At 40.7% G+C, this 17,098-nt stretch overlaps 1 protein-coding gene across 1 annotated transcript in view; it reads left to right on the top strand.

Annotated features, from left to right (window-relative positions):
• Myo1e (myosin IE) overlaps positions 1-17,098 on the top strand; it is a 197,068-nt gene that overhangs the window by 121,932 nt on the left and 58,038 nt on the right. Inside the window, exons 10-16 of the mRNA XM_076850871.2 lie at positions 1,073-1,269; positions 4,153-4,233; positions 4,509-4,595; positions 7,194-7,280; positions 8,220-8,387; positions 9,337-9,422; positions 11,699-11,780. Coding sequence (XP_076706986.1) covers positions 1,073-1,269; positions 4,153-4,233; positions 4,509-4,595; positions 7,194-7,280; positions 8,220-8,387; positions 9,337-9,422; positions 11,699-11,780 — 788 coding nt within the window. The remainder of the gene's footprint in view (positions 1-1,072; positions 1,270-4,152; positions 4,234-4,508; positions 4,596-7,193; positions 7,281-8,219; positions 8,388-9,336; positions 9,423-11,698; positions 11,781-17,098) is intronic.

The following is a 17,098-nucleotide window of genomic DNA, read 5'->3' as shown; positions in this document are numbered from 1 at the left end:
TTCTATCCAAGACCATAACAATTACCCTGCTGCATGTTGTTAGAATAGAATATGTGTGCTGAGATATAAGTGACACCAGTCCCCTCTGTTTCACTCCATCTGCCACCCCCAGGGAAATCTTCTTCCAAGGTCCCTCTTTCAAATGTGACCCTCAATATGGAGCAGGCCTGTTACTCTAGGGATGCCTGCTTTTGCCTCCTGCCGAGATATCTCTTACCATTCAAGAACCCAGCACTGAGTCCATTCTAAGATTTTCATCTTAGCCTTCTGCTACAGCCAATGCTGTCAACAGCGTAGACCACCTCCCAACCACAGCTCCTGCATTCCTGCTTCTTTATCTTTGCATATCCCTTTCCCCTCTCCACATCTATACAAATCCTGTTCATCCTTTCCGGCCTGGCCCAAATGCCACACCTTCCTATCTACCCCAGCAAGTAGCAATATCCTCTTGTTCTAAATTCCTACAGAACTCTGTTGTCTGTCTGTGAAGGAGGGTTGTTTAATAAACTGTCTTTACCCATAGATTTTCTTCAAGATTTCTTAAATATTTTGTATTCTTTCCTTATTTCATAACACATGGTAAGCACTTAGCCAGTAGGTGATTGGTTGTAGTTATTAGTTCAACGATAACAGGTGCTTCCAGGTCTTTGGAAATGATGCTGTGAAAACATTGCACCAAAAAGGAAGAAAACAATATTTGAGCCAAAGAAATGTTTTTTAATTGAGTTCCTTCCAGGCTGCCTTGCTGAAGACTTGGATAGATGTCCATTTTCAGCACTTCACTGTGATCTCAGTAGGAGGGATTGGCCTGCCATCCTTCTGGGATCACTGATCTGTATGGAAGTCTCCGTCGTCATAGGGATTTATTTATGTAATAAAATGGCCATGAAAAATGAAGTAGGTGGATGTGTGTGGGATTGCTGATAAGCAGCCTTCAGAAGAGTGGAAGTTTCAGGGGGTGGAAGGTGCCTTGTGTCCATAAATTATGTACACACAAATGCCTCCATGTGTTTGGGAGATGAGTTGTTAACACTTCTGTAAGACAATCATGTTTTTGTTTTATGTTCTATAGTCTTGGCTTTTCCTGCATATCTGCTGGGCATAAACCAGGACCGGTTAAAAGAGAAACTAACGAGCCGACAGATGGATAGCAAGTGGGGAGGCAAGTCGGAGTCCATCCATGTGACCCTCAATGTGGAGCAGGCCTGTTACACTAGGGATGCACTTGCCAAGGCCCTGCACGCGCGTGTTTTTGATTTCTTGGTGGAAGTAAGTAGACATAAGTTGATATCAGCGATGTTCAGATTTTATCTAACAGGAGTAAAACTAAGGGTTTTGATTCGTTTTATATATACATATATATTTTAATTGTTGATGGACTTTTATTTTATTTATTTATATGTGGTGCTGAGAATCGAACCCAGTGCCTCACATCTGCTAGGCAAGCACTCTACACTGAACTACAAACCCAGCTCTCATTCTTTGTAATCAGGATCTTACTTTTTCACTTTCTATCCTCTCACTCTGGTGCTATGGAATCCTGCTTTTCCTTCTAGAATTACTCAGCAAGACACATTAGCTAAACCTAAACAGTTTTTTTCTGGTCAAAACATTTAGTTAAAGCCAGGTCTAGTGACCCAGAAAAAGAGGAAACCCATGGTCCTGAACCTTTCTCAACTTGGGAGTCTACAGGATTAGTAATGTGGCATTTATCATGTTGATTTGTGACCAATCAATCCACAACACAGCAGCTTGAAACAATAAGCATTTATATTTCTCACAATTTCTCACAATTTATGTATTTGCAATTGGCCCAGCCTGGGGTCCTGACTCAAAGATCAGGTTGAAGGGTTAAGGATACTATGAAAGATGGATGCCTTCCATGGTTGTTGGCGGGAGGCTTCAATTCCTTGCTACATGGGCCTCCACATGGAGTTGCTTGAATATCCTTACAACTTGACTGTTGGTCTTCCCGAGTATGTGAGCTAAGAGAGAGAGCATGAGTAATGAGCCACAAGTTTTTTATGTCCTCGTCTTGGATTTAAGTATTATCACTTTGCCACAATTTAGTCCATTAGAAGCAAGTCACAAGTATAGTCCACACTAAAGGGGAGGGGAATTAGGCTCCACTTTTCAAAGGAAGGAATACCAGAGACTTTTTGGATATATTTTTAAATGATCACCGTTGTTTTTTATTGTGGCATAATCATACACACTTGCCTGCATATGCATGTAGTGTGTGTGTACATATATGACATATATATTCCAAAATTTAGTCTTTCAGCTTCGTAGAGCTGCCAATGCTATTCGATGTCAATCACTGAAACCTCTAATGCTAGAATAATAGCAAACATTTAGGTAGCAGTACGTACCACACACTGTTCAATTGTTTTAGAAAAAATACCTCATTTATTTCTTACAACAACTCTGTAGCCTAGATATTATTTCTAATTTCCAGATAAATCAAGTGAAGCTAAGGAATTTGCCCAATGCTATACTGCTATTATATGGTTTTATAGGAGCTTGTAGATTTCTAGCTCTTCTACTTCTTTGACTTAATGTATTCAGGCTAGAAGGAAACCCTAGGGAAACCCTGGTCAAGGGACACAGCAAGGCCACTGGATCCAAGGAGTCTATTTTTGAACTCAAGTGGAAACACCTATAAAGCTTAGGAAGGGTTAAGGTCGGGTAGGGTGACTTTGTGTCCTCCTTGTAGCTATTTGAAGGAAAAGATTGCTTGGGAAGGTCAGGGTCTTGCGTTTAACTTCATTTCACCAAGCAGGGAGTCTGAAGACTGGTGGATTTGCTCAAGGCCTGGAGTGAGAAAGGTGCAGAACTGGGACTAGAACCCACAGCTCTTGGCTCTATTCAGGGCACCTTTCAGCATTAGACTTCCCACCTTCCTTTCTGTCATTCCTCATTCTTTTTCTTTTTTTTAGTAAATGTGGATGAATGCCTATGTAATTAGCATAATTTAATCTGACACGTACTGCTGAATATGGTATATCACTATTAGCTCACCAAAAAAAAAAAAAAAGCACCATTTTTCTTTGCCTGGAGAACATATTTGGTACTCCAAACTTCAGGTGGTTGCCACCTCTAGGAATCTTGTATTCCTTTGTTCTCTGCCTCCCTTACAACCCCCCTCTATCCCATACCTATTAAGAATTAAGAGCAGAATTCACATACTGCTTTTCCTTTTTTTTTTTTTTTTTTTTGTTTGTTTGTTGTTTTTGGTGCTGGGGATTAAACCCAGGCCTTGTGCATACAAGGCAAGCACTCTACCAACTGAGCTATATCCCCAGCCCCCCACATACTGCTTTTCCTCTGTATACCCTATTAATTTTTTTAGAATTAAAATAGACATTATCCCTCTAAAGAAAAAAAGAAAAGAATTAAGTCTATTTCATCAGATTTACAGGTTGTTATTAAGTCTATTTCATTGAATTGCATGGTCTTTTGTCACAGTGATCAAGAACCCAGATTTAGAAATCACAGTGCTTAAATTAAATCCTGAACCTTGCTTCCTGGCCAGTGCAATCGTAGGCACTCATCTGGAAAATGGGGATAATAGTGGCATCAAAGCCATTATGAGAATCATAATGAGTATTAAGTATTGCCCGGCACAGGTGATGCTCAAATACACGTAAACTGCACTTACTACCAATTTAAAATAATTGCTGTTATTATCTATACACAGTTTACTATCTATCCCTGTAATCTCCTGGGAGCAGGGACTCTCGCCCTTGGTATCCTTGGCATATTGTGTTATACGATCATTAATTGACTGTAGAATTGGGGACAATGGAAATGACATTTACAGATTTTGTAATATTGTGAATCATGTGAAATAGGTTTTCCTTCGAACATCCAAGATGACATTTTCTTCTAATTTCCAAGACTTCCTGAGAAAAACTAACTGCTAGAAAGTAATGGTTTTCATCATTAAGTGAACATTTTTAGCTACTGCAGTATTTAGGATCCTAGTGGTTTTCCAAAGCACTTGACATTGCACCGAGACCTTTTTAAAGCAAGTCACCTGTCTTCACATTGTCCTCTGTTTCCAGGGGGCAGTAGTCCCATCCTCCCCCAATGCCTGTTTTTAATATGATTGAAAAGGAGTTAATTGCCCTGTTGTGTGCTTTCTCCTAGTCCATCAACAAAGCCATGGAGAAGGACCATGAAGAATATAACATTGGCGTCCTGGACATCTATGGTTTTGAAATATTCCAGGTAAGGCCAGCTTGAATAATAGGAGTTTGGAGGTCTGCAATAAATAATTTAACAATGAAGAAAGAAAAAAAAAGCTCATTTTTGCTTTTGTGAGTTCTTCATGTACCTTTACTAAATTAATTTCTCCTAAATATAAATTATGCTTCTTTCTATTGATGCCTTCAACATTGCTATTAAAGCTTTTCACTTTGAGGCATTTTTCTAAATCACTAAGAAATGACTTTTAAATAATTTTGAAAAATTATTACAGGCAACTACTTTTTTTTCCTCCCCAGAAAAATGGCTTTGAACAGTTTTGCATCAATTTTGTTAATGAGAAATTACAGCAGATTTTTATTGAACTGACATTAAAGGCGGAACAGGTAAGCAGTCTCTCCCCTTCATCCTGTTCTATTCTAATTTGGTTTGAGGGGTATAGATTTGTTCTTTGATAATAGATTCAGGTTTCAGTCTTGTATTAGGAAATATACCTAATAAAGTCATGCAGAAAAACCATATGCCATTGCAGCATTTTAGTTTATGAAATATAAATACCATCTGCTACACTTTCTTTTTCCTTCAGCAAAGGATGCTGTGAAGTTGGACTTATGATTGGCTGTTTTTACTATACTCTGACTCATTGACCAAGTGGAAAATGGGAGCCTAGTTCCAACCCCAATTGTCTATGCATATACTGTGTACCAAAGGAGAAACTTGGTAAATTTTCTCAGATTCACAGCACTCCCAATCTCCCCTAAAAGTAAATGTATTTTTAACAAAATTGGCATTTTAATTCTCATTTGAGGTAACATGTCTTGCTGATAGCATCTTCTAAAAGTTCATTGCAGTTTCCATCTCATTCCTGATGCCAGCTTGTCTTAGATTCCTAGGGCCACCATAAGGAGGTACAAACTAGGTGGCTTTAAAAACAGCAGACATTTCTTCTCTTGCAGTTCTGGAGCTCAGAGTCTGAAATTAGGGGTTACATTCTCTTCAAAGAATTGGGAGAGAATCCTTCCTAGAGTCCTAAGATTCTTCCTCTTCCGGTTTCTGGTGGCTTCTGATACTCCTTGGCTGTGGCAGTATAACCGCAGGCTCTGTCTCATCTCCTGTATCTTTCTGTCCAAGCCTCCCTTTTCCTTTCCTTCCATCTCTCTCTCTCTCTCTCTCTCTCTCTCTCTCTCTCTCTCTCTCTCTCTTTCTTCTTCTCTTTCTCTCTCCCCACCCCACCCTCGTGTGTGTGTGTGTGTGTGTGTGTGTGTGTGTGTGTGTGTTTGCTTTGTGGTACTAGGGAAACCCAGTAGTGGCCACCTAAGCCTGAGCTACACTCCAACCCCTTTTATTTTATTTTGAGACAGGGTCTCACTAAGTTGCTGAGGCTGGCTTTGAACTTGCAATCCTCCTGCCTCAGCCTCCTGAGTCACTGGGATTAAGTATGCACCACTGTGTTCAGTTTTCTTCTTTCTTTTTTAAAGACACCAATCTTAGGATTTAGGGGTTACTCTAAGTTCAGAATGATTTAATCATGAGATCCTTAAATAATTAAATCTACAAAGATCTTATTTCCAAACCTCATATTCTGAGGTTCTGGGTGAATATGAAATTTAGTGGGATACTACTCCAGCTCCTCCACATATCAAAGGCTATTTGGGGGTAATTTAGTGATTGTGTTTTTCCCTGCTTAAGAAACTAGAGTGACCAGTATTTCACACAAAGCTCTGCCCTGGGATCCTGGCCCTTCCCAGTGCAGAGGAGACAACCAATGTGGGGAGTTGAGATGAAAGTAGCAGGAACTGAATCATATAGGTATTTTATAGGGTGTCACTCAGACTCTTTTAATTTTATGATAAGTTTTGTGGGGACCCATTGAAGAATTCTGAGTATGGAGTGACATGATCTGCTTCGATTTTTGTGTTTTTGAAAAGGTTGTTCTTGCTCTATTAACTTTAAATAGTAGAGAAATTCAGGGAAAACTGTACCAAAGTAGAAGGTTAAAGTCCAGTTAGGAGACTGCCTGTGGGAAACCAAGCAAGAAATGGGGGGGCTCAGACAACAGTGGTAGCAGGGCCAGTGGTACCATGGTAAAGGGCAGGCAGGTTCAGTACATATTTTGGAGCATGGACCCAAGAGGATTAGATCAAAATAATTGGCAATACTCTTAAGAAAGAAAGTAATCAGGGATGTTACGACTCCTAGATTTATAGCTTGAATGACAGGGCCAGTAGCACAACTGTTTACTGAAGGTTCAGATTAGAAGAACAATTGACTGGAAACAGTGCGAGATGTGGAAATAGAATTCCTCTCAATATTAAATTTGAGAGGCCTACTGTACAATTTACCTGGAGATTCCAAAACAGGGAATATATGAGTCTAGAACTCACTGCTAAGGTGTAGACTAGAAAAATAAATCCAAGTCTCATTAGCTTTTATGTGTTATTCAAAGCCATTCGATTGTTTGCAGTAACTTAGAAAAGGAGGGCTAAAAAAATCAAGACAGCTAGAAGATTGAGTCCTAAGACTCTCCATTCTATATCAAGGTCTGGAAAGAAGAAATAATCTAACAAAGGGAGCTATAAAGCAAAACTACCAAGAAAGGAGAAGAACCAGCACAGTGTGGTTCTTCACATGGTGTTCATCACATTAAATGGCAACTGATCTGAATGAAAAACCTTTTCTTTAGGTACCTTGATGCTAATTGTACTGCCATCCTATGTTTACACCAAAGAGATTTCTTTGTTTTATTTGAAATGGGATCAAATAGATTAAACAATATTAAATTATCATTTTTGTCGATGAAAAACAATTGTATTATAGCAATTTCATATGGTTTAAACTAAACATAAAAATTACCAAGTTATGAAATGTTCCTTTCCTATCACCTCTTGGAAAATAAGAAATTACAGTTCCTAGTCTTGTTGAAGGGCATTCAAGTTTTTCTCTTTCACAGTGTTTTATGTGAGTACCTGGTTTTTGTCATACAGGAAGAATATGTTCAAGAGGGAATAAGATGGACACCCATTGAGTACTTTAATAACAAAATCGTATGCGACCTCATAGAGAACAAAGTTGTGAGTATGGGTTTACATGAAGTAGTTTGTGTGCTCTGTTTTATTGTTTTAGAACAGGCAAATTAACAACTCCAATTTATATAGAACACTTAGCAGTTACTTTGGGTTTCTGTATATGTGTGCATGTGAAAACAGAACAGTAAAGTTTTATTCTCATGGTAAATATGACATGTGTATGAGCAAAATGTCAATTTGCAAATGGAAGTTGCTGCTGAATTCTAGAAGATAGCCATCACTTATGTTGATAACATAGTTTATAAAGAGCAATAAAACAGGCCCTATCTTCAAGTCTAATTGTAATAAATGGTTCATAAGAAAATAAAAGCTGTGTAGACAGAGAGCTTTAAAGAATTGTTTCTGTTTGTTTGGTTGGTTTTTTAATAAAAGGGAAAAAACAACAAATACTCATGACATCCATAGACATCTGGTCATTAAATAAACTAGTGTGTCAGAGTAGGGAAATAATAAATATGTGTAAAACATGAGGAATGTTTATAAAAGACTGCCAAATGAAAAAAAAGTAATGCACAATAGCAAGTAGATGGTGTAACTGCACCAGCAGTGTCTATATGAATGACAGGCTGAAAGAGAATATTAAGAAATAAATTAGGGTCAAAGACAAATGTTTTAATTTTTATTTTGGCCTGTTAAAGTCAAACAAGTATGAATAGGAGTGAGCAGATAATGATCTGTACATGACTTTAAATAAACTTGAGGGAGTTAAACAGCTTCTTGGAAAATGGATCTTGGACCATCTGGAGCCAAGTCATAAGTGATGACTCCCTGTTTAGGATTAAGTACATTAATGCCTGAAGATGAAGTCTGACTTTAAAGATGGTACCTTAGCTTTAGGAAGCAGTTTCCTTGCTTAAGGGCCAATTGGCACTAGGTATTTTTAGAAGGATCAGTGACGGGGGCCTTGCCTTCTTGGTCCGGCAGAACCCTCCTGGGATCATGAGCATCCTGGATGACGTGTGTGCCACCATGCACGCTGTGGGCGAGGGGGCCGATCAGACACTGCTCCAGAAGCTCCAGATGCAGATTGGGAACCATGAACACTTCAACAGCTGGAACCAAGGCTTCATTATTCACCACTACGCTGGGAAGGTAGGGCCAGTGACCTGGGTCCAGCAGGAGAGGGAAGTGATCCATTTTAATGTCTTACTGTTGGGTCTGTGATCTGTTTTCTCATGAAGCAAATGAGATCCATGTCCATATGCCTCATTGCATTTTATTCATTCAACAAATAGTACCCATGAAGTATTTGAGGAGAAAAAACAAAATACTGTTTACACTACTGCATATTTTTAAAGCTTGAATCACCCTGGTACATACAGTAATGCAGGAATGGATTTTTGTCTTGACCTTGCTGAACTCACAAACTTGCATTCCTTGCCTGCCCATGCCCACTGAGAATATAAATCAGACCCAAGGTTCACTTTAGTGTTTGTTCTCATGAAATACATGAGTCTTAGGTGCTTACTGAGTGCCAGGCTCTGTAGAGGGTGCTGGTGTGACGTTTGGTCATGGCTGTTGGGGACTTCCTGGTCCTATGGAAACCCACTAGTCTCATCTTTTATCTCAGCCTGTCCCTTGTTAACCAAGGTCTCCAAGCAGGAGTTTCTGGCCAGATTGGTGCAACTCCAATAATCATTTCTGGGAAGAATTACAAAGATACAGATGACGTGGCCCATTGCAATGAGGAGTTTGACTGTTATTCTGTCTTGCGTAAAATTTAGGAAAAGAATTAGATTTATTGCTTAAATATCCCTGTGGATTCCTTGAAGAAAGGGCATGTGATCTGAGAGATGGAGTCCTGGTCACAGGTCATTGGGGCCATCTGGGCAACCAGATGTTCATCAGTATCTGTAGGCCATCTCCAGATAACACAGCCCTCAAGTGACAGTCTGTGGTTAAATCCCAATGCTACATCTAGAAACACATTCTGGTGAGGATAGCCATGCCCCTGGGAGGTTTTGTTTTATTTTGTTTCTTTGTTTTTGATCCAAAGAAAAACTTGAAGGATAAAATTAGATTTCTTTCCATTCTTATCCAGGTATCCTATGACATGGATGGCTTTTGTGAAAGGAACCGTGATGTACTTTTTATGGATCTAATCGAACTCATGCAGAGCAGCGAGCTGTAAGTGTTATTTGCCTTATCTAATGTGTAATACAGGTTTGACATTTTCAATATTAAAACAAACTTGTAGTATTGGAGTGTTAGTGTTTTTGCTCCCCTGAACTGTCAAGTCTGGATTATGATTCAACTATTGGTTTTTCAAAATAGTGTTCCTTTTTCTAATCTCAATCTCTCCCTTGTGCCCCTAATCCTTCCTGTACCCAAATTCCAAATGCTATATTTGTATGCCTAACTTCTACTGTTATCCAGGAGGAGGGGCCACACTGGGTTTAGATCGGGTGGCCATTTATGACCACTTATGAGTGGAACAACCTGCTTCTGTGATATTGTGCCCTTGGAACAAAGGCAAAAGAATTTCCATTGTTGCTTAGTCTTAAAGATAACTAGCGGCTTAACAAGATCCAAGTTAACCTGAGTTCCTGAGGTACTGGGAACCCAAGAATTCTGGGAAGGGCAACTAAAATGGATTGATTTAAAGATCCATTTTTAACTCCCCAGGCCCTGTGCAGGCTATGGGGTAGAGCTCCCAGCACCCGCTCTGTGTCCCTGAGGTCCTGGCTGATGGATAAGGAGATGTAATGTTCATGAGTGGCCCATATGTGCCGGGCAAGTGCATTGTTCCTACAGCCTTCCAGATCTTAGAGTTCTTAGAGCTGCTTTCCATTAAGACTGCCCTTTTAGTCTCTGTTACTTACACTGTCCTGACATCAAGGCTGACTTCTCTAACAACAGAGGTTCTGGTAACTTTCTCAGAACATCCTAACTGCCATGAAAGTAAAACAGAGCTTCCTTTTCAGGTCTTGGTCAGAAGTCATTCTGTTCCATTTAGACCACCCACATCCCTCCCCACTCTCCTGCCCCCGTGCTCTCAGCTGCTCGCACAGACACCACCACCTTTGAGATGTCAGATTTCTTTTCATTCAAAGCACGTAAAATCAATTTGTTCTTCTCTAACAAGGTCAGGTAAGCCGCAAGTCCTGACTTGTGGGTTTTATAGCAGCCAGGTGAAGACTCGCTTCCAGAGATAGTTTTTAATTATTAAAATTCCTGTCAAGTTCAAGAGCTACGGATGGTTCCACATAAACTCCTGTCATATAGACACAGCACACTGTTTGGTAAGCATATTAGCTGCACATGTCTATAATTATGTCTGGTCAAGTTACAAGCAGATTGCTGCCAGGCTCGGTGGCACACATCTATAATCCCAGCAGCGGAGGAGGCTGAGGCAGGAGGATCGTGAGTTCAAAGCCAGCCTCAGCAAAAGTGAGGTGCTAAGCAACTCAGCAAGACCTGTCTCCAAATAAAATACAAAATAGGACTAGGAATGTAGCTTAGTGGTCGAGTGCCCCTGAGTTCAATCCCTAGTACTCCATCCTCCCCCCCAACAAAAAGCAGGTTGTTGGAGAGATTTCAGAGAAAGTTCTAGATACCCAAAAAGTCACTTAAGAGAAAATGAGTTTGAGTGTTACATTGCCACTTTACACGGATTACTTCATTCACTCAGATGGAAGATATTTATTAAGCACCTACTATGTACCATGCCACGTTTCAGACACCAGAAGCACTAAGGTGACTAAGACACTGTCCCTACCCTACATCTGATGAGGCAGGCATGTTGGTACACGCAACTCAGTTTCAACTACTGAGGACTAACATCCAGCCAGAGAAGCATTAGAAACCTGATACAGCTCCACTTGGAATCATTCATAGAGCAGTTTGTGAAGGTTTTCTGTATGGGGGTGAAAACTGGGTGCTAATGGCATTTGTGAGCAGAGGACACTGCTGTTAAGTACCTTCCAATATGTAGAACACCCACTCCCAAAAAGAATTATCCAGCTGTGACCATCAGCTCCTTCCCAGGTTCATAATCCCTGCTCCATAGCACAGTGGCCTCTTCACTGAATCCAGATATTCCACACAATTCCTTAAGCTCCTGTTTGTTTTGGCTAATTCATATCCGCTTGCCTCTGTTGTGTTCTATGACCTAGGTATACCTCACATCCAGTGGGTAGGGATGTTCCAAAGCCAGGCTTTAAGGGTTTTTCAGGCTGAGACTCTGAGATGCTTACATGTTAGAAATCCTTCTTTGTGTCTTCTGTTGGTAGTTCATTTCCCCTGAGTCACTTCTTTCTGGCTTGCACTGTGAGTCAGATGGTCTCTCAGTAGCCAAGGTTATGTGTTTCTGGACAGTGCCCCACCCCTTTTTCTACAGAAGTAAGCTTTTACCCACCAAGGCACTTACAGATTGCTAACCTATTCTCTCTCTCCTTTTCCAGACCTTTTATAAAATCTTTATTTCCTGAAAATCTGCAAGCTGACAAGAAAGGACGCCCAACTACTGCAGGAAGTAAAATAAAGGTTTGTTCTATTTGGGAAAGTTTATAGATTCCTAGAAGAGCTAGAGTTCCTAGGAGTCGGGAACTATACCCCCAGGCCAGGAGGGGGCAAGTGGATGGCACAGAGAGGCCCAGAAGTAATAGGCTACTTGTAAAAAGGTCACAGGATGCCAGCTGAATTTACTTGGCTGTTCTGAAACTCCAATGGGTATTAAGTACCTCGTAGCTTAATAGTCAGCAGATGACAACCAGCTACTTTCTTCGGATCTGGAAGAACTTATGTTAAACGATCACAAGTTTTGTGGTTCGGAGCCATGTTTCAGATCTTGATGACAGTTTTCCAGGCCAGACTCCAAAATTTGCCAAGTATAGAACATTACTTGCCTAAAATTCAGCTTCATCTTTCAGGGTGAAGTCTCAATTTAAAAATTTTAAAAGGACTAGGGATGTAACTCAGTGATAGAGCACTTGCTTGGCATGTATAAGGCCCTGGGTCTAATTCTTAGCATCACAAAAACAAAACCAAAAAGTACCAACTTGCACCTGGTTTCCTCTACAAAACCTGAAGGCTCCTCTTGGCTGGAATCTTCTACTGCTATGAGCTTCCAATGATGGTTTCCTTTACTCCAGCCAGGGTCTCTGCCTTCAGGAAGCTAGGGTGGCAGGCCTCCCCCATGAAGCCTTGGAGATGAGGAGCCAGAGAACAGAGCAGCCAGCACCAGTCATGGTGTCCATGAGGCTGGGCATGTCCAGGAGGGCCCATCCTGCATCCCTCCTCACTGGGTCTTGCAGTCCCCTCCTTGCTGGGAATTGCAGACACATCTGGCCACATGGTGTCTCAAAATCAGAAGGAAGTCTTAGATCTTTCCTGGGGTCTCCTGTGGGTAGTGAGTGTTCTGTGTTATCTGAGCCATTGCCTTGTGAAATTCTTTGTTCCTGATTATGCTCTGAATTGAGAGGTTATATCAAGCACACTTTATCATCTAACTCTGAGACATAGTCACTTAACTATTTTCTAAACCATTTCCAGTTAAAAATATTTTCTTAAAAAACATACCAGTTAAATAATTCTCCAACTTTACAATCAAAGAGGTCATTCAGTGATTAATAGTAGGGCTTTGGGCTTCTGATTGCCTATGTTCGATTCCATTTCTGGCTTTCACTGGCTGTGTGATACCCAGCCTGTTACTTTAACTCTCAGGGCCTCTTTGGCTTATCTGTAAGATGGAGAGCTTAGTACCTATCTCAAGGGGTTTATGTGATGGTTAAATTTAATAATTCATCTAAAGCATTTAACACAGCACTTGAAACATTGTCTGCACAAAATGATTGTTAGTTTCTCTTGTATTCCACTTGTCAGTTCCCTCCCTACATCCTGTTTGTGTCTACTTAATTTTCTTTTTCTGTTTTTTTTGTTAATAGTACTAAGAGTTGAACCAAGTACCTACATCCCCAGCCCTTTGCATTTTTTTATCTTGATGCTGGGTCTCTCTAAATTGCTGAGGCTGGCCTTAAACTTGGGGTTCTCCTGCCTCAACCTCCTGAGTCCCTGGGATTGCAGTATGTACCACTGTTTCTGCCTCATCTCTGCTTAATTCTGAGTGGACATTTTTATGTGCATGTGCTGGTTCCCCACAGATGGCCGTTTCCTTCTTATTCACTCAGTGTCTAAATCCATGATGTCCTTTCACTGAGCCTGCCTGGATAAGCCCAGCCTCATGGATACCATGACTTGTGCTGGCTGCTCTGTTCTCTGGCTCCTCATCTCCAAGGCTTCATGGGGGAAGCTTGCCACCCTAGCACCTGGTAAGCTTCCTGAGGGCAGAGACCCTGGCTGGAGTAAAGGAAACCATCAGTGGAAGCTCATAGTAGTAGAAGATTCCAGCCAAGAGGAGCCTTCAGGTTTTGTAGAGGAAACCAGGTGCAAGTTGGTGCTTGCTTTTTGTTTGTTTGTTTGTTTCTTGTGTGTTTGTGTAATGCTAAGGATTAGACCCAGCAGGGCCTTATACATGCTAGACAAGTGATCTACCACTCAACTACACCCCTGGCCCTTTTGTAAAAATTTTATTTTGAGACAGGGTCTCACTAAGTTGCCCAGGCTTGCCTTGAACTTGGGATCTTCCTGCCTCAACCTCCTGAGTAACTGGGATTTCAGGAACATGCTCCCATGCCCAGCTTGCTCAGTTTTTGTTGTTTTTTAAGACAGTCTTGCTATGTTGCCTAGATAGACCTCAAACTCCTGGCTCAAGTGATCCTATTATGGCAGGCTCCCAAGTAGCTAGGACTGCAGGCACTGGACATCCCACCTGACTTTACAGGCTATGTTTTGAGCTGGAGGGCAGAGTCCTCTGAGTTATAGGGACATCCTCTGCAGCAAAAAAGTTGAGGCCAGTGAGGCCTTAGATATTAATGTCTGTGAAGTTTCTGACTCATGGATTCACTTCCAGGTCCCGGATAAGAATTTGCTCTGGGATGGAAAATCTAGTCATAAGACTGTCACATTCAGAGCCAAGGGCCCCAGATCATCAAGGTTGCAAATGACTCACTTTCAAGTGGTCTGGATTATTACCCTATAAACAGAAGAACAGGGATAAGGGCCTTTCTCTCCTCCTATGAACACCTTCCCTTTTTTTTCCTTTATATTGGTGTCTTCTTGAATATAAAATTGCCACCTTCCTGAGCTACTCCAAATGTTTAAGATGACAGATTTTAGGCCATTGTCTAGGGAGGTCAACCTGAAGTCAGCCAGCTTGTGTAAAGGGGTCATGCTATATTTTCTCAATCATGATCATACCTTCCTTGGTAGATTGTTGACCTCTGTCTCCCTCATGGTCTACCAGGAGTGAAAGTTTCCCTAGTTTTTATGTCTCCTCTAAGACACCTTTTGAAGATACGGAGTCATGACCAAGTGTTATATCTTGGGGATACAATATCCACAGTATTTTGCAGATGTCATTAAGTATCATTGTAATGACTTCCTCAAGATAGAAGCATTGAAAGGATTCCTGAGATCCTTGAAAGAAAGATTAAATTGATATTCAAAGTAGTTCTAGTGTTTGATATTATTTTCTAATTATTAAAAGATTTAAAACTATAGGATTTAATTTAAATATTCATGTGAAAATGTCCACCATTTGACTACTAATAAGTATACTATGTCTAACAACACTTGATGCTGAGGCCTCACTGAATTTTATATTGTGGCTGGAAGAGGCCAGTCTGGAAACTAGAGTGAATGAGGATGCTGGAGGGAAACAGACCAAGCTCCAGGTTGGAGAAGGTGGACTGACCACAGATTTGTCTGAGTGAGGCTGGAGCCCTATAGGGTGGAATGACAGGATGGGTGCAGAAATTGTGCAGGTGATTGACTGCTTGATTCCCACCCCCACCCCTGTGCTGGGGATTGAACCCCGGGCCTCATGTATGCTACATCCCTACCCCATGGACTGCTTGAGTTTTTAACATCTAATCCAACATTTAGATTAAGATATTATAGGTTTTCTAGTTTACAGATAGAGAAACTGAAGCCTGAAAAGTTGAGTAATTCATCTTGTAACTCACTAATAGCAGAGCTGACCCCTACTCCCCTCCTTCATCCTGTCAAGAGTGAAATGAGAAACGTTTCCCCTAGCCTTTTATCGCTGTCCTGTCTTGGGGTTTTCTATTTTGATTCCCTCTGCTGTTGAGAAGTATTATTGGTTCCTTTCTGTCCTAACCTGTAGGCTAACTGGAATCAAAGCTAATCCAGTTACCACTTTGCCACCACCTCAGTTAAGCTGACCCATAGGTGTTGACATTCAGGATCATCCTAATGATTAAGACACATTATTCCTCTTTGTTGAAATTAATTATTCCACAACCTGATGGCTTCTGTCTAAATCTGGCTCACCCAATTAATTCATTTTCTTGGTACTAGGAACTTAACCCAGGGGCACGTTACCACCGAGATACATCCCCAGCCTTTTTTATTTTTTAATTTGAGACAGGGTCTCACTAAGTTGCTTAAAGCTTTCCTAAATTACTGAGGCTGTCTTTGAACTTGTGATCCTCCTGCCTCAGCCTCCAAAGTTGCTGGGATTATAGGTGTGCACCATGGCACCTGGCCCAGTTAATTCATTTTCTGTCACACCAAATTACTCTTGTTAGGAAGGCAGAATAGCATTGTGGTTGAGAAACATGGACTTGGGTTCAAGCCTTAGCCCTGTTGCTTAAAAATCGTTTCATCTTAAGCAAACCTTTCTTCTATTAAGGCCCAGTTATCTCACCTGAAAAACAGGAATGATAATAGTAGCTACCATTTAGGGTCTTGTGGGACAAAAGTGACATGATTCATGTGTATACCCCATGACACAAACTCAGTCAACCTTGCCTGTGAGGATTTTGGAAAGAACTATGTCAAGTGACACAAACTTGTGTCACACTTGCCTCTGTCTGCTTTCTGACATTACAGTAAAAAGAAAATGTGCTGCTAAATGTTTAGGTAAGACTGAAGAATCTGTGAAGTTTGTTTTTTTTTTTTTAATTTCATGCCTTAATTAAATAAAAAATGAGTATCAAAAATTTAGTTTAAAAATTAATAGTTTGAGGACATAAAGAAAAGCTTTATTTACTCTAATCCATTCTGCAGTTTCTTTTCAGCTTCACTTTATATGTTGCAAACATCGTCAGATTTGTTGTCAAGTGCAGTCTATATCATCAAAGAAGATAAACAATTTGCTTTTTCATGAGACGGTTTCGCTTTAATAGGGCAGCCTCCAGCTCTGTCCTCAATTTCAGGCATTGCAAAAAATGCTGTTTTCTGCATATCTAAATAGAGAACTTAATTCACCAATGAACATCTTGCTTTGAACATACCCAGTAGTTTTTCTCAAGGGTTTCAGATTTCCCAAACCCATGAAAACAGAAAAGCCCTAATTGAGAGAGCAAATCCCTATTGCAAGCAGATCCCTTCTGCTGACTGGAATGGTTTCCCGGCTTTGGAGATGCCTTTTTGCTATTTTCTTTTAGAGGTTTTCTCTCTTCACCCTTGGAAGGAGAGTTAGCATATGTGCCACATCCGTGGGCTCACAGGGTGTACTCAGCTGTGGTGGGAATGCTGATGTGAGCCTGACTCCTGTTTCTTCAAACAAAGCACAAGATTCTCATGATTTGAAATATATCCTGAGCAATTCCAGCTTTATTTTTGTAGTTTTTCCTGCTTGAACTCAGTTATGTTTTGGGGAGCCTTTACTAATGGTTTTATTTGGAATGGTTTAGTTTTGTGAAGGAACAAGTGATCTCCCACAAGGAAAGTGCTCAGAGCCTGCAGGTTTATTATTGAGGAAGAAGCACAATTAAGTG

Source organism: Callospermophilus lateralis, chromosome 3 (genome assembly GCF_048772815.1).
Source record: "Callospermophilus lateralis isolate mCalLat2 chromosome 3, mCalLat2.hap1, whole genome shotgun sequence".
NCBI classification, from domain to species: Eukaryota; Metazoa; Chordata; class Mammalia; order Rodentia; family Sciuridae; genus Callospermophilus; species Callospermophilus lateralis.
The sequence above is the reverse complement of the archived record's forward strand: the minus strand, read 5'-3'. Positions and strand labels throughout refer to the sequence as shown.